General features: G+C 43.7%; 1 protein-coding gene across 4 annotated transcripts in view; it reads left to right on the top strand.

Annotated features, from left to right (window-relative positions):
• Nucleotides 1-23,943, top strand: part of KLHL5 (kelch like family member 5) — a 108,154-nt gene extending 84,211 nt beyond the window's left edge. For all 4 annotated transcript variants that reach the window (XM_075346969.1, XM_075346968.1, XM_075346970.1 and 1 more), the window contains exons 6-11: nucleotides 2,561-2,747; nucleotides 13,769-13,993; nucleotides 14,198-14,360; nucleotides 15,046-15,258; nucleotides 16,061-16,232; nucleotides 22,054-23,943. In XM_075346969.1, coding sequence (XP_075203084.1) covers nucleotides 2,561-2,747; nucleotides 13,769-13,993; nucleotides 14,198-14,360; nucleotides 15,046-15,258; nucleotides 16,061-16,232; nucleotides 22,054-22,110 — 1,017 coding nt within the window. In that variant the 3' untranslated portion in view covers nucleotides 22,111-23,943. The remainder of the gene's footprint in view (nucleotides 1-2,560; nucleotides 2,748-13,768; nucleotides 13,994-14,197; nucleotides 14,361-15,045; nucleotides 15,259-16,060; nucleotides 16,233-22,053) is intronic.
• The last annotated feature ends 263 nt before the right edge of the window (nucleotides 23,944-24,206 follow it).

The raw sequence follows: 24,206 nt of genomic DNA, 5'->3' as shown, positions 1-24,206 counted from the left end.
CACATGAACTCTGTTTTCGCCACCGGCAGCGGAGAATCCTCACTGAGCGCGAGGTGAGGATTCACAAGTCTGCAGTCACATAGAGTAACTGCAGACTTTTGTTAATGTGACGCACTAGACTAGCCAGGTAGTCACAGGTAGACCCCCTGCACAAACACCAGCCCCTAATAAGGTGACAGCAGACAACCTACAAAACCCTTGTCACCTCTCTCGGTGTTCAATGGTCACACCAGGGGGCGGAGCCAGGCGGTTGGCCACGCCAACCTAGGAGTCCAGAGGGCCTGAGACAGGAAACAAACAGTCAGTGAGTAGAGCACAGTCAAGTGGAGTGGAGTTCAAGTTCAAGTGCAGCAGGCCTGTGGCATCAGGTCCACCGCGACAACACTGACCGGTATCGGGGTCGTAGTCCCGGTACCGTGGCAAGGAGGCAGACTGTGATTGCCGCCTGCAGGAGCGGGAAGACTGCTGGTGGAACCGTAAGGGACCGGGACAGGGTAGTGGCCCGCTGGTACCGAACCGGGGAGCCAACTGGAAACCGGAGCACCAGGAGGGGTACTCAGACCCAGAACGAGGTCCAGAAGCCACTGGACCACGTCGAATTCACTGATTGAGGTCTGGACCTTAGGTCCTTTCCCATCCCAAGACCCGAAAGACAGAAACAGCCCACTGAGAGGGATAGAAAGCCACCGCACAGGCAGAGAGATCCCACGGGCCAGCGCCTGCGGGCAAACTGGTTCCCCGACACACCTCAAGCTGGGGTATGCTGAAGCATAGGCAGTCAAGTTCTACCACAGAGGTGCAGGAGAAAGGTGGGAACCACCAACCTGAGAAAGGGGTAAAGCTCAGCCGGCTGCGGGCACCGACCACCATCCTTTTTTGGTTTACCAGAAACTCTGGTGTATCTGTCATAGTGAGTACAAGAGTGCCCTCGGGCCGCGCACCGCACTACACCATCTTGCCCGCACCTCACAACCACCGGGCCCCGGGACCATCACCCCCTGCCCACGGAGGGGGTGATGTTATCCACCAGGCTGCATAACATCGTCCTCGGGAGCCTAGTTAACGGCAGCGGTGGTGTCCACATTCCCCACAACCCGTGGGTGGCGTCAAGATGGGGGCAGAGTGTACATTAATGAGAAAAAAAATTCAAATTGTCTTTCTAGTAAAGGAGACCAACTCTAGCGCAGCGCCACCTATTGGAAGTAGCGATCCTAAAAGTCACAAGTGGATTTTTAACAATCCTTTGCAATATGACTCAGGATATATGCCAGATCAGAATCCCAATTTGCAGACACGGTGTTTCAGGGTGCTTGCCCCTCGTCAGTGCAAAGTATGGGGTGTCTGATCTGGCTCATGAGAAGCTATGTGGGGACCACGGGGGAACACTATTCTCCTTAAGGAGACTTTGCAAGCCAATCTGGCTGCCAGTAAGGGGACTTATAGCTGCCACTCCCCTCCCTCTGGGAAATATTCAAATTGTCTCTCCAGTAAAGGGGACAAACTCTAGGGAAAAAAAATGTACCAAATGACTGCAATGAAACAAAGAGTGAAAAATTTAAAGGGGTCTAAATACTTTCCATACCCACTGTATCTGTGTCTGCTCATTCTGGGTTCACTGGGCAGTCATATCAGTGATTTACAGCTTTCTATGTACAAGTATGCATAAAGAGACAAATGTCAGTCACTGATAAGACCGCCCACTGGACCACAAATCCCAGACTCAGCAGAGGCTTAAATGATCAAAAAATAAGTTGTACTAACTAAATCCTTTCTTGCAAAACTATATATCAATCTGCTGTGCTCTTCCTGCTCTATAACATGATCTCTGCAGATTGGACTGTATTTTCATTAAGACAGATTCCCTTTCAGTAGGGCCCTCTAAATATTAAATGGTCGAGGTGTTCAGATGGCTTTAAAAAGGTTATCCCCTACTGTATTGAATGCATATATTTGTGGCTAAAAATCATTTTTGCAATTGGGTTTCATAAAAAATTTTGCACCGTTTGGCTTTTACAGGCTCCTTCTTTCCCTGCACTTTGATATGGTTTGTGGTTGATTCTACTTTGATGTGGTCTGTAGTCAAAAATCGGTTGAGAAAGGAGTTCATAAAAAGACAGAGGAGTTTTAAATGGTTTCCCTATCAATATGTCATAGTGGGCTAACGGATTAATTCTCAATTATAGGGAACCTTTTAAAGATGCTATTATCCTGCAGATAGGGGTTAATCTGCAGGTTAATAGCATTTGAAACCTGCCAAATGCCTGCACATGGAACCTCACTGCCGGGAGGAAATTCACTTTATTCTTCCTGACAGCATTCAGTCATTGGGGTGGCGCTGGCACAGGTTCAGTCACCGCTGTGGGTATAGGGAGTGGCGGCTGTAATCACGCCCCCTGCACTGGCTGACAGCTGATCATTATCATTGGCGCTGACTGTCAGTCCGTGCAGGGGGCGTGATTACAGCTGACGCTCTCTATACACAGAGCGGTGACTGAACCCATTATGAGAAGCATTGATCTACTGTCCAAAGCACTGTTAATAAAATGTTCTTTGCTGTTAGTTTCTTGCAGACATGGAGAATAATGCACTATTTAGGGATGATATTGAGTGCCAGAAACTAATTATGGAAGCAATGAAGTATCATCTATTGCCTGAAAGGAGACCCATGCTACAGAGCCCTCGCACTAAGCCTAGGAAGTCTACTGTGGGGATGCTATTTGCTGTAGGTGGGATGGACGCCACCAAAGGTGAGACGCTGAATAATGGTCAGGGGTCATGTTAATTTAGAGAAATTTATCATAAATTGAAAGCCTGTTGGCACTGTATCCTGGAACAGATGGCGACTGACAATCTAACGTTTCAGCAATGAATGCCAAGTGAAGAGTATGATGGAAAGGAAAAACCTGCACTGCACATAATGCTGTAGTTACTCAGTAATTGTGGAAAAATGGCTCAAAGTAGATATGGGTTTTTTTTTTTTTTCAAATTTAGAAAGTATAAAAGGGTGGTCCATGATAGGAGACTTGGGCTGATTTAAAATAAAAATTATATTCCTTGATCCCCCACAGATCCTTTCCTCTGGTCACCTGGCCCCCACTAGTCTCACCAGAAATGGTTGGAAATGCCCTCTCAGCCAATGAATACCTGCAACCAGTGACGGGCTGAGCAAACATATTGGGCTATTTCAATGGACCAGAAAGCATAGACCAGTGGGGGCCATGTGAGTACCCAAACGTTTATTCCCTGGAACTGCGAGAGAATAACACACAGGATTTGGAACGGACCAATAAAAAAATGGAGTGTTTAGCTTATTCTCCATACTCCAACTGATTTTGTAACTAAACAGGCTATTATCGACTGTATCTGTACACGAGGGGCTGCTAAGTCTTTGGCTTGGTGATCTTTTTTTGTTGCTATGGTAACAAATATTACATCACATGAAAGCCTTATGTACCTAATATACAGTGCTTTGCAAAAGTATTCGACTCCCTTGAATTTTTCAACCTTTTCCCACATTTCAGATAAAAATATTAATGTTATGGTGAAGACTCAACAACAAGTGGGACACAATTGTGAAGTTGAACGATATTTATTGCTTATTTTAAACTTTTTTAAAAAAATAACTGAAAATTGGAACGTGCAATATTATTCGGCCCCTTTAAGTTAATACTTTGTACCACCACCTTTTGCTGCGATTACAGCTGCAAGTCGCTTGTGGAATGTATTTATCAGTTTTGCGCATCGAGAGACTGAAATTCTTGCCCATTCTTCGTTTCTGTCACTGTAACGACCTATTGATCTGTCCACTAACTTTAAAAATTCACTGGCTGTGTGGACAGTATATAAAATTTAACCTTTATTAATAATTACTTAAAACCCAATTCACCAATTCCACACTTATACTCGAAGCCTATCTGAACCACACAGTCATAAATAACTGGGTTCAGATACTAAATTGGCAGTAAGACTGGCATCTACCACTTCAGTCCAAACTGCTATATTTATAAAATCAAAGGGTGTCCGGACATACATGAGTAATTAACCTCATATAGACTCACATAGGCCACTATAATCTAATCAGGACACAAAATCAAAACTGTTATTCCGATATCAAAAGGAAAAACAGATTATTTTACATGAGATGGATATTCAAACCTTCATCTCAATACCACACCCAGTTATCCAGGCTAAATCAATGTTTGCTGCTGGGATATATATAGTGATGTCATCACCTATAATATTGTGTTTCACTCCCAGCTACATAGATAGAACTCTATAGGATAATACTAACAGTTCAATTTTTAGCATTAATCCTATTAATGGCCTCAGTACCTCAGTACCTCAACGCGTTTCGTCTCCCCTATAACGGAGAGACACATCAGGAGGTATTTTAAACACTCAGATCAATGATATCAGACCAGGTGTTATACTGTGCCTGGGTCACTCAGTCTAACAGCACCATATGACTGATCGATCTCATAGGTGGAGATCCCAGGCAACAGTTTCTTATATAGAGTGTCAGCAACACATTAGATTCATTTATTTGATCACAGCCCTGCCTGGTACATATTAGCACAGAGCGCTGCTTAGTATGGTTCAGATATGCCCAAATATAACCCCTATATCAGTAGCACGCGCCGCGCCCGACGCTGCCACTGAAATAGGGAAGTGCCCGCCCCTCACCTTCCTGACGCGCGCTCCAGGTTAGCCACTCACACTGGCCGTCTCAGCGGACCAATAGTAGCTGGCCACGTCACCCGGAAACGCTGCAGCGTCATCAGAAGAGCCTCACAGCGTTACCAAGACACAGAAAGAAAACAACGTCACGTGACCTAGCGTCGTCACGTGACTCACAGAGATATAACAAAAGCAACACTAATATTAGAAGAGGCTTTCATTTATTCAAATCAGAAGATTAGCGCCTTTACAGGAGTTTATATAAACTACAAGGAGGGCCGAAGTACAGACAAATGAATTATGACCAAATATACTATATTGTGAACAAAGAGTGTTCACAGCCATTCCATCAAGGAGGCATTGTTTATAAGCTAACAAGGGGCATCAATACTTTATTCTATTTTCACAGGATAGGATGAAAACAAATCAAATAATAGGGAATAAATGGGACACATTGGGAAAGGGCCAATTAAATGAAGGGAGTAAAGGAGATAGACTCATTCAGGCCATTAGGGGACACAGTCTTTAGCCTGTATATCCACTGTGTCTCCTTCCTCTGCACCCTATTGTCTATATCTCCCCTCCTACCAGACTCCCTTACTTTTTCAATTCCCTGGAAGGAAATCTCGCCACAATTTCCTCCATGAAACTCCCACATATGCTTTGAAACCGGAGTATCCTCTTTCCTTCTTGTATTCCCAATATGTTCCAATATCCTTTGTTTGAACTGGCGGATTGTTTTGAAGGAGAAACAAAATCTCACGGAACAATGTCACAGATTAGACAACATGTCCTCTACGGAATCCCTGGCTACCTCCTCCTCCTCGTCGTTATCTTTTTTAGATCGGGGGATACCAGTTATAACAGGGCACGTATCAACAGCATAGGAGTGGTAGAAGGATCTGTGTCAAGAACTGGTAGCTCAAGAAGCCCGGAGGAATTGGGGGCTAGACCTAAACGACCATATAAAGAAAAAACTGTTGAGACTTCGGACCCTCTTATGATTTATAAGGAACCAAATATACACACTGCAGATAAAATGCAGGTAGTTAACTTGTCTAAAAGAATTTTGACTGAAGGAGATGAAGCTCTGCTCTCGAGAGGCTTGACATATGTACCCACGACGAGATTTAAAGTCTTTGACTGGGTTAAAGATCTGGCCTTATTTACAAGGAAATTACGGTGGGCAAAATACCATAAACAAATCGATAACAATAGATGTACTGAACTTGGGATACAGGTGGAGGATCTATCTGATTTGCGTCTTTTGGAGAGTTTGTGGGAGGAAGGTCAGGGAGGAGAAGGTGAGGGACCCTTTACGAGCTTGAGGTCCAAAAGTACTAAAACACCACCTCTCTTTGATACTAGCCACATTGACATTTTCGAACATCTGGTAGAAAAGGGGTTTGAAGAGATTACTCAAAGTACAAGAACGAAAAATAATTTGAGTAAGACTGAACTTGATGCTTTGTTATCCCTGGAGGCTGACCCGTCCATTATAATCAAGCCCTCCGATAAGGGGGGCAATGTGGTTATAATGGACCGGTCACAGTACAGACAGATGTGCTTGGATCTACTGTCCGATCGAGATGGTTATGAAGTCCTAAGGGAAGATCCGACTAACAAATATTTGTTAGAATTGGGATGTATCTTGAGAAGAGCATTTGAAGAAAGGCTAATAGACAAAAAAGAGATGCTTTTTATGAAATCTAAGAGTCCGCAGATTGCAACTTTTTATAGTCTCCCTAAGCTGCACAAGGGTCATCCGCCTCTGAGGGGGCGTCCAATTGTCTCGGGCGCTAGGTCACGTGACGTTGTTTTCTTTCTGTGTCTTGGTAACGCTGTGAGGCTCTTCTGATGACGCTGCAGCGTTTCCGGGTGACGTGGCCAGCTACTATTGGTCCGCTGAGACGGCCAGTGTGAGTGGCTAACCTGGAGCGCGCGTCAGGAAGGTGAGGGGCGGGCACTTCCCTATTTCAGTGGCAGCGTCGGGCGCGGCGCGTGCTACTGATATAGGGGTTATATTTGGGCATATCTGAACCATACTAAGCAGCGCTCTGTGCTAATATGTACCAGGCAGGGCTGTGATCAAATAAATGAATCTAATGTGTTGCTGACACTCTATATAAGAAACTGTTGCCTGGGATCTCCACCTATGAGATCGATCAGTCATATGGTGCTGTTAGACTGAGTGACCCAGGCACAGTATAACACCTGGTCTGATATCATTGATCTGAGTGTTTAAAATACCTCCTGATGTGTCTCTCCGTTATAGGGGAGACGAAACGCGTTGAGGTACTGAGGTACTGAGGCCATTAATAGGATTAATGCTAAAAATTGAACTGTTAGTATTATCCTATAGAGTTCTATCTATGTAGCTGGGAGTGAAACACAATATTATAGGTGATGACATCACTATATATATCCCAGCAGCAAACATTGATTTAGCCTGGATAACTGGGTGTGGTATTGAGATGAAGGTTTGAATATCCATCTCATGTAAAATAATCTGTTTTTCCTTTTGATATCGGAATAACAGTTTTGATTTTGTGTCCTGATTAGATTATAGTGGCCTATGTGAGTCTATATGAGGTTAATTACTCATGTATGTCCGGACACCCTTTGATTTTATAAATATAGCAGTTTGGACTGAAGTGGTAGATGCCAGTCTTACTGCCAATTTAGTATCTGAACCCAGTTATTTATGACTGTGTGGTTCAGATAGGCTTCGAGTATAAGTGTGGAATTGGTGAATTGGGTTTTAAGTAACCATTCTTCGTTTGCAAACAGCTGGATCTGAGTGAGGTTGGATGGAGAGCGTTTGTGAACAGCAGTTTTCAGCTCTTTCCACAGATTCTCGATTGGATTCAGGTTTGGACTTTGACTTGGCCATTCTAACACCTGGATACATTTATTTGTGAACCATTCCATTGTAGATTTTGCTTTATGTTTGGGATCATTGTCTTGTTGGAAGACAAATCTCCGTCCCAGTCTCAGGTCTTTTGCAGACTCCAACAGGTTTTCTTCAAGAATTGTCTTTATTTGGCTCCATCCATCTTTCCATCAATTTTAACCATCTTCCCTGTCCCTGCTAGAGCAAAGCAGGCCCAAACCATGATGCTGCCACCACCATGTTTGACAGTGGGGATGGTGTATTCAGGGTGATGAGCTGTGTTGCTTTTACGTCAAACATATCATTTGGCATTGTGCCCAAATAGTTCGATTTTGGTTTCATCTGACCAGAGCACCTTCACCCACATGTTTGGTGTGTCTCCCAAGTGGCTTGTGGCAAACTTTAAATGACACTTTTAATGGATATCTTTGATAAATGGCTTTCTCCTTGCCACTCTTCCATGAAGGCCAGATTTGTGCAGTGTGCGACTGATTGTTGTCCTATGGACAGACTTGTTCATCCACAGTGATCATGGGCCTCTTGGCTTCATCTCTGATCAGTCTTCTTCTTGTTTGAGATGAAAGTTTGGATGCACTGCCGGGTCTTGGTAGATTTGCAGTGGTATGATACTCCTTCCATTTCAATATTCTCGCTTGCACAGTGCTCCTTGGGATGTTTAAAGTTTTAGAAATCTTTTTGTATCCAATTCCAACTTTAAACTTCTCCACGACAGTATCACGGACCTGTCTGTTCTGTTCCTTGGTCTCCATGATGCTCTCTGCGCTTTAAACATAACACTGAGACTATCACAGAGCAGGTGCATTTATACATAGACTTGATTACACACAGGAGGCTTATATTTATCATCATCCGTCATTTAGGACAACATTGGATCATTCAGAGATCCTCAATGAACTTCTGGAGTGAGTTTGCTGCACTGAAAGTAAAGGGAATGAATAATATTGCACGCCCCAATCATCAGTTATTTTTTAAAAAAAAAAAAAAAGTTTAAAATAGGCAATAAATTTTGTTTAACTTCACAATTGTGTCCCACTTGTTGATTGTTCACTATAACATTAAAATATTTTATCTTTATGTTTGAAGCCTGAAATGTGGGAAAAGGTTGAAAAATTCAAGAGAGCCGAATTCTTTTGCAAGGCACTGTATGTTTTCAAAATTTTGTGTTTGTTGCTTATGGCAACAGTGTTCTACGCACACGGGAAAACAAAATGGCAGAATCTAATGCGATATACACAGCAACTGAGAGCAGAGGAATGATAAAAATTCTTGTTTCTGCAAGGAAAGTCCACGAAGGATAGTCATGGTGATATGTCGCAGACATTGGGGGATCAATGCCCTTCATATTCCACAGTTAAGAACTGGGTTGCCAAATTTAAAATGGGACACTTCAGCACCAATGATGAGGAACGTCCTGGACGACCGAGAGTGGTTGCTGTTCCGGAGATCATCGATGCGGTGCACAGCCTCATACTGGAGAATCGACGAATTTCAGCTAAAGCAATAGCAGACATCATGGGAATTCCCGTGAACATGTTTGTGTCATTATCCATGAACATTTGGACATGAGGAAGCTATCTGCAAAGTGGTCCCCAAATTTTTGACAACAGATCAGAGAAGCATGCGAGTGAAAACTTCCCGGTCCATTTGTCAGCGTTTACGGACTGATAAGAACTTCCTGGATCGACTGGTCACTATGGATGAGACCTGGATTGATTTGTATGACCCTAAAAACAAGAGGCCGTTAAAAGAGTGGAGGCACAGTGGTTCTCCTCATCCAAAGAAGTTCGGGCTGCAAAAATCAGCCACTAAGGTGATGGCGTCTGTGTTCTTGGATAAGGAGGGCGTGCTGCTAGTTGACTACCTTCAAAAGGGTTCCACAATCAATACAAGGTATTACATTGAACATTTGGACAAATTGAAGACAGTTCTGAAGGCCAAAAGGCGCAGCAAGCTGTCCAAAAGAATCTTGTTCCTGCAAGACAACTCCTCCGCTCACACTACACAAGTGACCATGGCAAAACTGGCAGAGCTGGGCTTCCAGCTGGTTGACCATCCACCTTATTCACCAGATCTAGCTCCCTCCCACTATCATCTGTTTCCACACCTGAAGAAACACCTCAAGGGTACCAAATTTCACACCATTTCTGATGCCATGGCTGCTACAGATGCCTGGTTTGATCCTCAACCAAAATCCTGCTTTTTGCTAGGCTTACAGAACTTGGAATACTGATGTAAGAAGTGTGTTGAAATCAGTGGAGAGTATATGAAATAAATGTAAAGTTTCATCATCTTATCTCGTTTCTTTCTGGATAAAACCAAAGACTAATCAGCAGCCCCTCGTATATCTGATATCCGCAATCAAGTGATTGAGCAAATCTAATTCCAACTAAGGGTACCGTCACACTTTAGCGACGCAGCAGCGATCCCACCAGCGATCTGACCTGGTCAGGATCGCTGCTGCATCGCTACATGGTCGCTGGTGAGCTGTCAAACAGGCAGATCTCACCAGCGACCAGTGACCAGCCCCCAGCCAGCAGCGACGTGCAAGCGACGCTGCGCTTGCACGGAGCCGGCGTCTGGAAGCTGTGGACACTGGTAACTAAGGTAAACATCGGGTATGGTTACCCGATGTTTACCTTAGTTACCAGCGCACACCACTTAGCTTAGCGTGTGCTAGGAGCAGGAGCCGGCACTGGCAGCGTGAGAGCTGCGGAGGCTGGTAACGAAAGTAAATATCGGGTAACCACCTTGGTTACCCGATGTTTACCTTGGTTACAGCTTACCGCAGGCTGTCAGACGCCGGCTCCTGCTCCCTGCACATTCAGGATTGTTGCTCTCTCGCTGTCACACACAGCGATGTGTGCTTATCAGCGGGAGAGCAACAATAAAAAAACGAACCAGGGCTGTGTGTAACGAGCAGCGATCTCACAGCAGGGGCCAGATCGCTGCTCAGTGTCACACACAGCGAGATCGCTAATGAGGTCACAAAAAACGTGACTCAGCAGCAATCTCAGTAGCGATCTCTCTGTGTGTGAAGTACCCCTAAGCTGCACATTTAGTACAATGCATTGTATTTATACCCACACTATCTTCCCTTCGTTTGACCTTTTATTTTATTTTCCTTTCCTTTGATCTCTTTTCTTTTCCCTCCCTCCGTTACACCCTCTCTCCCTGTCTCACCCCTCACTCGCATCCTTCCTTTTTTCCTCCTCCGTTTTTTCCTTTCCTATGCTATCCCATTCATATTTCTTCCTCCCTATTTCTTCCTCCCTTACATCCTTTTTTCCTTCTTTTCATCTTTTCCTCCCCTTTTCACCTTTCTTCCTTTTTGCCTTATGTACTTCTTTTTTCTCCTGCCATTTTTTTTCCTTATTCTATTCTTCAGTGTGCTTTTAATATATTCTCCAAGAAGGCAAAAAGAAAAAAAAAATCCCACCACAGCTATTTTAGTCTAAAAAAAACAATACTCCCCACAGCTGCTGCTCCTATGTTGTGTACAGTATTCTCGAAATACAAAGATTATGGTGGCACTTACCAAGTTGGCGATTTTACCATGCTGTGCAGCACTATTCAATAGCTTGTGGATATACACGTGTTGCCATTGTATCTGGAGTAGTGCCAATCAGGGCGTTGTTTTTTCTTGATTAGGAATGGCATTATAGCCCAACCCCAATGACTGAAGGAGCTGAGCGTCAATATCAGTCAAGTTCCATGGACAAAATTAGTACGGTTTCTGGTAGAAAGCGTTCATGTTTTCCTAATTCTGTAAAACCCCTATATTGTCATATAGGTATATATAATTTCCTCCTTCTAATAATAATTTTTAGAACCCTCTTCTCAAATGTTCACATTTTTACCTGGTTACTATGTCTGATGCTGGTTTTAGCCTTGTATTTGTGCCTTCCTTCAATTCTTGTGCCCTAACCCTTAGAAACAATGGTAACATACAAAATGGCTCATGTAAAAGTGAAAAACACACAAGGAATCTGTGCCTAACCATAGGTCATGGACCATTAATTACGGTACAGAAATCCAAGCATAAATATAAATCCGACAAAAAAAGAATTAAGTCCCTGAACATTGAGGGGGACAAGAAGTTGACATGCAACTAAACTTGTGCCAGTACATGTTAAATGAGTCCAAATCGGAAAAATATATATCTATTGGTAAAAAGTAACCCAAGGTTTTATTCAAGTAAAATAGTCACCTCCTGCAGAGTGTGGTGCTAAACCTCGACACACGTTTCGCATATTTACCTTCTTCTAGGGATGGCCAACCCCCAGAAGAAGGCAAGTACTCCGAAATGTGTTTCAGGGTTTGGCACCATAGTCTGCAGAAGGTGACTATTTTACTCTAACACAAGGTACACTTTTGATCAATAAATATATATTACTGGCTGTAGTACCCGGGCGTTGCCCGGGATAGTAACTGTCTCTCTGTCTCTCTCCCAGTCTCTGCCTGTGTGTCGCTGTATGTCTGTCTCGCTGTCTGTCTCTTTCCTTGTCTGTCTGTTTCTATCTCTCTTTCTGTATTTGCATCAGTCTATCTGTCTCAATGTCTGTATCTGTCTCTCTGCCCGGGCTGTCTCTCTGCCCGGGCTGTCTCTCTGCCCGCTCTGTCTCTGTCTGTCTTTCTCTATCCGTCGCACCAACGACATCTTTTTACCTCACACATAAACTTCGTTTTTCTAAGGCTATGTGCCCACGGGGACATTGTCCTGTGGATATATCCGCAAGACATTTCGCAGGTGCTCCCAGAAATCCGTAACAGAACTTTCTCTGTTTCAATGCTGCGGATGTACAGCGGAATGTCGTGCGGATATGGTGCGGGCATTCTGCATTGAGGATACAGTACCATGGCTTCGGCACTGCATACTCAATGCAGAACAAGTGCTGCAGTGATCGGGGTGCTCAAACGTACCTCCATCATGCAGCACCTCGCTTTCCGGTGGCCGGGTCACTCTCTCAGCGTCTGGTTCACTGTGCTGGAGGTGGGCGGGCCTGAACTAGCTCTGGCTGTCACATGACCGGAGCTTGTGCAGGCCCCGCCCACCTCTTCCTTCCTGTACCTGGTTGGATCCACCGCGCTGCTGCCGCTACACCGGACGGAGAAAGTGACTCTGGTCTCTATCAAGGCAGGTAAGTATATGGGACCCTGCGGAGAAATCCGCAACAATAATTGACATGCTGCAGATTTTTCCGCACGAAAATCCGCACTCTTTCCGCTGCGGAAAAATCCGCAGCGTGGGCACAGCATTTCCCAAATGCCATAGAAATGGCTGGGGAGTAGCTGTGCTGCAGATTTCTGGAAAATCCGCGGCTTTTCCGCGAGAAATCCGCGGCAAAATCCGCGCATTTTCCGCAGCGTGGGCACATAGCCTAACAGTTTATTTTGTTCCTATAGCAACAACTGACAGTTGCTATTTATAGGCTGCAGCTCCCAGCTCCATTCAGATTAATGGAGGCAGGATTTTTGTAGAGTAACTGGAAAGCACGGGGTTAAATTTTCCCGCCCAAACAGTCTGACGTCCCTTGGGTCACATGGGGTGTCTGTGCAAAATTTCGTGATTGTAAATGCAACGGTGCGGATTCCTCTAGCGGACACACACACACACACACACACACACACACACACACACACACACACACACACACACACACACACACACACACACACACACACACATACACATACACACACACACCTTTATATATTAGATTCTGGCTATTATTATGTACTAGCACAGGTTTACCTGCATGTCAACATTGTGCACAGTATTATACTTCAAATGTTATTGTGGTGCAGTCACATAGGCTTCCTGTCCCCCTCAATCTCCAATGACATTTTTCTTTTTTCATCATCTACAGTCTATCATGTTTGTATCTACCCCCTGGCAGACGTCCTTGTAGTGTGGTGCCTCCTGCTGGTTTCTCTCTTTTTTATGTATCAATTGTATTTCAATAAAGTTTCCATTATAATTTTCATTTTGGTTTTGTTGTACAGTATTTATTTGTAGGATTTATGCTCTATCCCTGTGTATAAGTACTTTGCATTGTTGGCACACTGCACCCAGAGCATGTCTCTCCCTCTTTCCTCCTGCTCTTGCTCGCATAGTAGTATAGTATATGATAAAGATATATGTATTTGTACTAACAAATGTAACTTTTTGATATCTAGGAGCTACTAGCATTGAAAAGTATGATCTGCGGACCAACATGTGGGCACCGGTAGCAACTATGAATGGACGGAGGCTGCAGTTCGGAGTTGCTGTGTTAGATGACAAACTGTATGTTGTTGGTGGAAGGGATGGACTGAAGACATTGAATACTGTTGAGTGTTATAATCCAAAAACCAAAACATGGAGTGTCATGCCACCCATGTCAACACATCGGCACGGTCTTGGTAAGCACAGACATCCAGTGTTTGTATACATATGATACTAACCAAAGTTCGGTGTACACTATTTGACCTTGCCTTGTATGAAGACTTGCCCTCATGTAGTGCACTCCAAGCTCAAGATCTGTTCTTCACTTGTTTGTAGCATTGTGAATGTGTGTGTGTGTGATATATAGGCAACAGCTTTATCTTCTCTTGTTCTTATTTTAGGTGTTGCCGTTTTAGAAGGTCCCATGTATGCTGTTGGTGGACACGATGGTTGGAGCTACCTTAATACAGTGGAGCGGTGGGATCCTCAGGCTAGACAATGGAACTTTGTTGCAAGTATATCAAATCCAAGGAGCACCGTTGGTGTAGCGGTCTTGGGTGGAAAGTGAGTAAATCAACAGATTCAAATTAAGATTTCAAAATCTCAAATCAAAATCTTCCTGATTTATGTTGTTCATTTCTATTCGTTTGATCACAAATATAATCGAGGGAATTCATCGTAAAACTTGCACCAAGTGCCTACAAATCAAAGTTAATAATATTTGAGCAACTATTGACTAGCAAAGTACAACATTTGGTGATTTCTCATCAGCTCTGCCATTCGAAAAAGTGGATGATGCTGAACCGTTTTGGCAGATTTTTGATCATTTTCTTGAGAAAGTGTTGTGAATTATTGCACAAACCTAATCCAGCGGATTCTGACACACCACAGCCCTGAAGGAACATACAGAATTCACCATGGCACGTGCGTGTCGTTTGCCGCGTTGTGCTCCCGGTGACTTATCTAAGATGACGCCAGTCTTAATGAATTGGCCCCAATATGTTTTGTATCTGTGAGCACAATACACTCCTATGCAATTGGAACTCCAAATTAGTAAGATTTGTTTTACAAGTGCTTGGGAAATTTTGAGTTCTGGCTAATTTATTTGTATCACTAAGGTAGGAGCAAACATTGTTTTTGTAATGAAACATAGAAGTATATTTCAATATTCACGTTCATGTTAATTACAGTCTTTGGTCTTTTGTAATTCTTCCATGAAGTATCACCTCTTGGTTTGCATGTTTTCCAGACTTTATGCAGTGGGTGGTCGGGATGGAAGTTCCTGCCTCAAGTCTGTAGAATGCTTTGATCCTCACACCAATAAGTGGACTTTGTGCTCCCAGATGTCAAAAAGAAGAGGGGGAGTTGGGGTAGCCACATGGAATGGTTTTCTTTATGCGATTGGGGGACATGATACTCCAGCAACGAATTTAGCTTCCCGACTTTCAGACTGCGTGGAAAGGTAAGGATGTACATTTGTGTATGTTCGCTCCACATATAACCTACCTGTGCCACTCTTAGCAAAGCACCCCCTTGTTAAAATGAAGTCAACCGATTGCCGCAGATGATCAGCAGTTCTCACCAGGGAATTTACCATCAGGCCATACATTTGTGGCCAATGCAATGGTAAACGTAGCATAACATGTCAGCCGTTCACCTGAATACTTTAAGAAGAACTGTCATCAGATTCATGCTGTACAAACCATGGATAGCATTAAATATACAGTGGCTGCGCAGTTGCTGTCAGGATAGTCTTTCTCTGAGACACTGCAGTGTAAACTTCTTTGAGGAGCCAGCCAGGGACTGTGTGTCTCAGCTAACTAGTCTGATACGGTCCCTGGTCTGCTTGTTCCGTCCCGCTCCTCATTACTGACAGACGTTTTTCTATGTAGGCACATAGGGAGAGACCTGTCGGTAAACCAAAGCAAAACTGAGAGAAGCAAACCGGGATCCACGTCGGACTAGTCAGAGGAGACTTATGACTCCTCCAATAAGCTTATACCGCAGAGTTTCAAAGTAAGACGTACCTAGCTGCAATCACATTGCATTGGAAACCAAGTGGCGAGACTTCTCTATTTGAGGTCCATATACCCTAATTCCGCACATTCATTGTGTTTTGTCCTCATAAGACATAGACTGTGGAAGACTGGTGTCACCAGAAGAATTACTGCCAAGAATATGTATCTACAAAATACCTCCTCTTATATTGGCTTTGGCTATAGACATGTTAACTACATTTGTTTCCTAATATAATGACTTGATAGATATGATCCCAAGACAGACATGTGGACTTCAGTGGCCTCCATGAGCATTAGCCGGGACGCGGTGGGTGTCTGTCTGTTGGGTGACAGACTGTATGCTGTTGGTGGATATGATGGACAGAGCTATCTTAATAATGTGGAGGCTTACGACCCGCAAACAAATGAATGGACACAGGTTAGTAAAACTACTTTTAACAAAAACTTAATTTATTCTGTGTAATTATCTGGATTTTTTTTTTTACTTTTTATTTCAACCAGTATTGGACAAGGTTCTCAGTCAGTGGCTCTGCACTTCAATGGTGTCATGTTATCTGCAGTCAGGGGCAGACATACTGCTGCTTCAGAGCCCCGAAGGGAAGGGGTCCGAACTGATGAAACTTCTTGCCTATCATAGAGCAAGCTAATGACATGTACTAGCCATCATGTGCCTGTACACATGTTAAATGTTGCTATCAATCTCTGACAGCAGTAGTTAACATGCACGGGTGGGGGGTGCATCATTCCACGTGCCCATCGGCACACCATAGACGTGATCACATGGGGTGCTATGACAGTCGAGGGTGTGATGATGACCCCTTTGCCGGTCATTACCATCCTTCTGTGACAGCCAGAATATAGCCGGCATTCATAAGAAATTATGATTTTCAATATAGTTAGTTATTGCACAATTGCAGCTTCAAGTCCCATAAGGGGACTATTGTACAAAGTAAAAATTAAAAAATATTTGGTTAAAAAAAATTATTAAAAAAAGAAATAAAATGCACCACATTCAAATCGTACCCCCTTTTGCCCCATCAAAAATAAAACAATAGAAAAAAAATATGCATTTGGTATCGCTGCATTCGAAAAAGTCTGATCTATCAAAATATAACCGAAATTAATCTAATCGGTAAACAGCATAATGGGAAAAAAAATTGAAAGTCCAGAATTACGGATATTTGTCCACTGGAAAACTTCTAAAAGCCAATAAGAGGCGATCAAAATGTCATATTTACCACAAAATGGTATCAGTAGAAACCTCATCTCAATGCGCAAGCTCTTTCACAGCCCCATATCCTGAAAAATGAAAACATGGGTCTTGGTAAATGGCAACACAAGAAACAAGTGTGAACTGACTGAAGAGAATCAGATGGAAGTAATTTCAAATAATCTTGAAGACCCTCTTCCAGATGGGAAATGGCATCAGGAATCTTTATCAAAAAGTTGTTAAAGGACATGGAAATATCTATTCATAACTTTGAAACACAGGAGGAGAAGGGAGTTTTTGAATGCAAAAATTAGTTTATTTTAAACAAGGAGGGGTTTTGGCAAAAGACATTTTAAAAACAGGTATAGAGGGCAAGAGAGGCAGCAAATAAATATAGATATCACAGACGATTGCAAAGGTGTATACGGGATGGCCTAAAACATGGTGTTAAAATGCAGAGAACCTGCTGGAGATGCAGTGATCCTTCATAACATTTATATAGGATGAACGGTCGAAATATAAAGTGCTAAAGCGCAAATAGAGACCAAATCATCAGTGCAAATTCATCAGGTTACATGCAAGAACAGTTTTCACATACAGGAGGCATAAGAGCCTATCTTTAAGAGAGTCAGAGCCATCATAGGTTGATAAATACCTTTTAAGAACAAAGTAAGGGGAAATACTGATGCCGCATTCGTGCCCGGAGTACAGAGATTACCACCCCAACCCACCAACACGTGTTTCGCTTGGAGGGGGCTAGTGCACTTTCTTCTTAAAAGGTATTTATCAACCTATGATGGCTCTGACTCTCTTAAAGATAGGCTCTTATGCCTCCTGTATGTGAGAGAGTCTATACAGAGAACTGTTCTTGCATGTAACCTGATGAATTTGCACTGATGATTTGGTCTCTATTTGCGCTTTAGCACTTTATATTTCTACCGTTCATCCTATATAAATGTTATGAAGGATCACTGCATCTCCAGCAGGTTCTCTGCATTTTAACACCATGTTTTATGCCATCACGTATACACCTTTGCAATGGACTGTGATATCTATATTTATTTGCTGCCTCTCTTTGCCCTCTATACCTATTTTTAAATGTCTTTTGCCAAAACCCCTCCTTGTTTAAAATAAACTAATTTTTGCATTCAAAAACTCCCTTCTCCTCCTGTGTTTCAATGTTCTATATGGAGTTTATGCTAGCTTCTAAGGGATCTTGACATAATACCCTTTTGCCAAATTTTCTAAAATGGTTTTATGGAGATCTGTTCTACTGTTGCTAATCTATTCATAACTGTATTTTCCCACCAATTCTCAATTTTTCTTCAGAACTATTTAAAACAATTGAAAAGTTTGAAAAAACTGAATCTGCTAGCTAGCACATGCCAGAATCAAATGGAGTTTACCAACTCCTTAACTCAACACAAAAAGAAATTTCAGCATTCAAGCTTCCGTTGGCCAAATTTGAGGACAGAAGAAATAATTTCAAAATAAGGGGAATCTCTAAATCAGTTCCATCATTTCAATTAAAAAAATACATTTAAAAAATGGCAGCTCAATTAATAAAAATTTCTTGGAGAATGAAAAATCGTCCAAGCCTATAGAATATCCAAACCCAGATTCTTACCATCAGATATAGTGTTTCCTCAAAAATAAGACAGGGGCTTATATTCTTTTATTCTTTGAAAAATGCACTAGGGCTTATTTTCAGGGGGTGTCTTATGCCTTCTGGATTAGTGCTCAAGGAGTGACCCACAATCCTAGTTATCTCTCCTAAGCTGACCGTGACAGCTGCATAGAAATACACACTGTCACTCTCAGATCAGGAGTGCCGCCACCGATGATTGCAGTGAGCAGGTGTCGGCTAGTTAAGTGAATGCATATTCACCCTCTTAATAACCTAGAATCTCACCCATTGCTCTGAACCCTGCATGGGTCCTGACTTTCTATGCCTGCTGTACTTTGTCACTGTAACAGGATCGCATCACAATCCCTGGTGGCTCTTCTGAGCTGTAAGTGACAGCTGCATAGACATACATGCTGTCACTCTCTGTCAGGAGTGCTGCCAATGATTGGGTGAATATTCATTCACTTAATTGTCTGGTACTTAGAGCAACACAAGCGGACCGTAAAAGTCATATATCTTGAAATAGGGCTGCACAACCGGGCTGTAGAACCCTGTCGAATTGACCAGAGGTATGCATGCTCAATCCCTGCTCCATTGTTTGTCGATGGAGCAGGAATTGATGCCCATCACTGTACTTGACAGCTCTGCGAGCCCCAGTGTTTGGACCCCCAGCAGATTGATAGGTGATATGTTATGATTTTTGGAACAGAACAATCCTATAAAGAAAACCTGCCAGCACAATATTGTAAGGCAACGACATGGTTGCAATAGTGCCGTAACACAAATTTAATTGATACCTTTCAAAGAAGAACAACAAAACAGATTTTTTTTCACCAGTCATCATTTGAAGTTTTCTGATAATTAGATTTTGATGCACAGGGGCCGGACTGTACACTGGGTCTTCTCCTCCCTATCTGTGATTAAAAAAAAAATAAAAAAAAAAATTAAATCATTTAATTGTGTTTATATAAATAGTTTTTTTTATGTGTGATCTCGCTGTACAACATCTGTCCCACGGTGCTTTTAATATTAACTAACATGGTAAGGCTATGTGCGCACGTTGCGTAAATACATGCAGTTACGCTGCGCTTTGTAGCGCAGCGTAACTGCATGTGTCCTGCGTCCCCTGCACAGTCTATGGAGATTGTGCAGGGGCCGTGCGCACGTGGCGTTTAAGAGCGCAGCGCTTCAGCTACTGCCGAAGCGCTGCGTAAAAAGAAGTGACATGTCACTTCTTTCCTGCGCTTTGCCGGCAGCCCCTGCTCTGTCTATGGGAGGAGCTGCAGGCAGAGCGCATGGAATCGGCTTCACTACGGACATTTCTGCAGCGATTTAAAGCGCACATGTGCTCTTCAGATCGCTGCAGAAATTTCTGCAGTGACTGTACGCAACGTGCGCACATAGCCTAATGGTTTTGGATGTTAAATACCATTCAGTAAAGGAACGTATTTTTTTTGCATTTCTGTTGTGCCATTCTTCTTTATTATTTCTCTTGGAAATGTATGACTAAATTGACAACGATTAGTGACCATTTCCTTTATTTTTTTTGCAATAGGGTGTAACTTAGAAGGATAATTTAGAATGGCCTATTATCGGGGAGCGAGCATTCCTAGGATCGCTAATTCCTGAATACCAGCCCATTTAAACAAGCCAACAAACATCCGAGAAACATACAAAATACTTGTTCATCATTTGCAATGATTTTTTAAGCCAGCTTAAAAAACACCTTTTATGGGCAATATAATTTAATGGGGTTGATGTCGCGGGCAAAGGAGGGGACGCTGCACTCTCCCACTGCTCGGGTCCGGCTGCTGCTCGGCGGTGGCTCGAGCAGTGGGCCGGATCCCGGGGACTCGAGCGGCGTTCCTCGCTCATGAGTGAAAGGGGGGATGGTTTTGGGGAATTATTGTCCGTGACGCCACCCACGGTTGTGGTGAGATTGGTGACACCACCGCTGCTCTGGATGGGGATCCCGGGAGCGATGACAGGGAGCAGCTAGGATGTTGTTTTCTCCCCTCCGTGGGTAGGGGGGTTGGTGGTCCCGGGGCCCTGTGATGGGGTAGGGATGGATGGCAGGCGGGTTACGGGGCCTGGCGAGGTGCAGGGTCGCGGGGGCAGCGCTGTGCCGCACGGCACGGTGGTACTCACTCAGCCCGATGATGTACACAGACTCTCTGATGAAACAAACGGCTGGATGGACGGGTCCCACAGACGGCTGCGGTGTTGTCTCCCGGCAGGTTGGTGGTGACTGCCTTTCCCTGCACCTGTGTAATGTAACGGTTCCAATGGGTTCCCACCGGTAACCCGCTCCCCAGCTTTGGAGATTGCCGAAGGAGCCCCTTTTGCCCGCAGGCTCTGGCCCTGGGAACTGTAGCCTTGGCGGTGACTGTGTTTCCCTCTCTCGGTTGGACTGTTGCCTTCTGTCGGGACTTGGCTGCTGGGAAACCCAGGAGGTTCCCTTCGCTAACGGATTTGGCAAATTGCACGGCGACTCCTAGCCTTGCCGGGGTCCGTAAGCCCCTGCCGGATGGTGCTGGCTTCTCTTTGCGTACCGGTCCGGTACTGCCGGGCCACCGCCCGTCCACGGTCCTTACGGTTGGCTCCGATAGGCCTCTCCTGCAGACGGTCACCACCGTCTGCCAACCTTGCTGTTCCGTCCGGGCGACACACCCGGACCAACTTCAGTCTGCTCTACTGCCACTTTCCTTCCTTCCACTTTCAACTCTCAAACTGAACTCTAAACTACTACTTCTTTTCCCGCCTCCAGGACTGTGAACTCCTCGGTGGGCGGGACCAACCGCCTGGCCCACCCCCTGGTGTGAACATCAGCCCCTGGAGGGAGGCAACAAGGGTTTTTGTCTGACTTCGGTGTGCCTGACCGGGAGTGTGGGGTGTGTTGGTGTAGTACCTGTGACGACCTGGCTTGTCCAGGGTGCCACATTGACTAGTACTAGGTCCTATCCTTAGGATAGGTCACCAATATCAGATCGGTGGGGGTGCAATTATTTGAATAGGGGCAGGGGGTATAGTACCCGGCCGCAGACAACATACAGGTAATGGAGTTGATCCGTGCAGCTCCACAGCTGATCCCATCTGGCGATCATCGGGAGCAAATGATCGCACACCCACCAATCGGATACTGGTGACCTAATATAAGGGTAGGCCATCAATATAAAAGTACTAGACAACCCCTTTAAATGTATACATTTCTAGGAAAAACATTTGACGGATGACACAATACAGAGCTTCAAGGGAAAAATTAAGCTTTACTTTGAGGTGTGATGGTCTTTAAGAGCAAACAGTTTGTTAAAGGGATTTTTTTTTCTTTATAGGAGCATAACTTCTTATTTAGTATTGGCCCATAATCGGCAGATTCACATGAATGTCTCTTTGCTCTTACAGGTTGCCCCTTTGTGCCTTGGCAGAGCCGGGGCATGTGTCGTCACAGTGAAGCTATAGCCTGCAAGATCTCCAAGTCATCTTTATAGACATTCACAATCCCAAAGAGCTACACAGCCATGACTTATGTGAAGGACACTCGGCTTTATTGTGAATATTTAAAGTCTACTACTATTATTTATCACATGTTATAACGTTCCACCTGCAAACTTTATAGATGTTGATCATTTATCTATGAGAGAGTATTTAACTCTATATTGGACCAACGTATAAGATGTTTTATTTACTTATGTGCCGGGTGCATTTGCAGGGCAAACCATGTAACCGGTTAGGTATTCGTCCATCAGACGTCGAAAGTTGAAGCATTTATATTGCTTTTTGTTCATCTATACAATCAAAAGCAAAGCCATCGCTTATTGCGGAATCAAAGCGAGTGCAATCAGGGCCCCGGGAGGTTTGTAGGGGCCATATTGGAAGAGCGATCTCCTGGCCACAATTCGAGACATAAAGAAGAAGAGTGAAGGATTAAAACTGAAGGATAAAAATGTTTTCTCACAATATTTGTGTCCAGACGTGTGGCCTGGTTGTTATTTGTTGTTATTTGACCAAAGTTTGTTTGTTTTTTTTTTCTTATTCCAAAATTGTATCTGTCATTTTTGCAGAACCGTGTCTTATTAGATTTATGGTATGTAAATCTGCTTTCTTAAGAAGGAAAAAATGCTGTCTTTATTGTGTCACATATTGAAGGCAGCTTGTCCTATCGAGGCCTCCATACATGTTAGACTAAAGTTGGACGATCCTGCAAGATCAGTGGGTTCGCTGACTTTTGTCTAATGTGTATGGGGTGGTCTCCTGTCTGTTCCCTGGCAAATGTTGTCAGGGAGAGAAGGATTCGGTATGTTGAATTTCGATGCCTGATCCTTTTGTTTTTCCCGGAAGTAAGACACCTCTTGCACTGTCTCGATTTATAGAGAACGATTCTCCAGCTCTAGCGGTCTCATGTAAGGGGTAAATGGGAGACATAGCGGTCACCTAGACAATAATTCAGCCAACAGTTATCTGTCTTTAGTCCCTGTCCGATAGAAGTACGCTCACTAATTCCCCCTCTCCCCCATCCAAAAAATGCTACCGTAAGCAAGTGGCTGAAGAGAGTGGTCATCCAGTTGATTCAGTACAACACTTTCTATAAAGTCAAACTTATTTGTCACTAGTAGTGATGAGAAAATAGTAAAATATTCGGGTTCGGATTATTTGTACCAAATACCTAGTACTATTCCAGTATTCGTCATGAATAAAAATCGTAATGCAAGTCAATGGGGAACCAGAGCAGTTTTTTGGGAAATCTTCAAGAAAAATGCTCGGGATCACCACTGACTTGCATTAGGCTCATTATTGGTGACGAAAACTGGAATAGAACTAGGTATTCGGTACGAATAACCTAAATATTCTACTATTCGCTCATCACTAGGTTTTTGTCATGCAATCTAGGGTCAGAGTCCCTGATTCCAGCAATGTCACTTACTGGGCTGCTTGCTGTAGTTTTCATAAAATCAGTTTTATCAGCAGGAAATTCACTAGAGGACTAGTAAACCTGCTGGCAGGTGGTAGTCCAATCACATCCGCACCACTGATCGCCAGCTCTCTGCCTATACACAGTGTACACAAAGCTACCAATCAGTGGTGCGGGCGGGTTATACAGAGCTCAGCATTCTGACAAATAGTAGGTCTATATCAGATCCAACAGTTATTATATCAAAACTGCAGCACCCAGTAAAATAAGTTGCACATTGGTGGAATCACGGTCTCTATCCCTACAGCATGTTGCTCTCAAAGTTGCAAACATCTGGTGACCACTTCCCTTTAAAGAGGACCAACCACCAAGATTTTCATATATAAACTAAAGCAAGTGCTATACTGGCACTATCATGCCGATTCTATACATACCTTTAGTTGTGAGATCGGATGTATACTTTATGAAATACAGGCAAGTAAAGTTAGTGAAATGCACTAGTACTCGATGAGAGGTGCAACAGAATATCTAATAGGTGGGTCGGGTTTTGCAAGTTATTCCCGCCCCTGTCTACCTACCTGTCCTTCTTCCCTAGTCTCTTCTTACGGGGGAGTAGGGAGGAAGGAAGGACAGGGGGGAGGAAGGA

The sequence above is a fragment of the Anomaloglossus baeobatrachus genome, chromosome 1 (genome assembly GCF_048569485.1).
Source record: "Anomaloglossus baeobatrachus isolate aAnoBae1 chromosome 1, aAnoBae1.hap1, whole genome shotgun sequence".
NCBI lineage: Eukaryota > Metazoa > Chordata > Amphibia > Anura > Aromobatidae > Anomaloglossus > Anomaloglossus baeobatrachus.
This window is presented reverse-complemented; position numbering and strand designations above follow the sequence as displayed.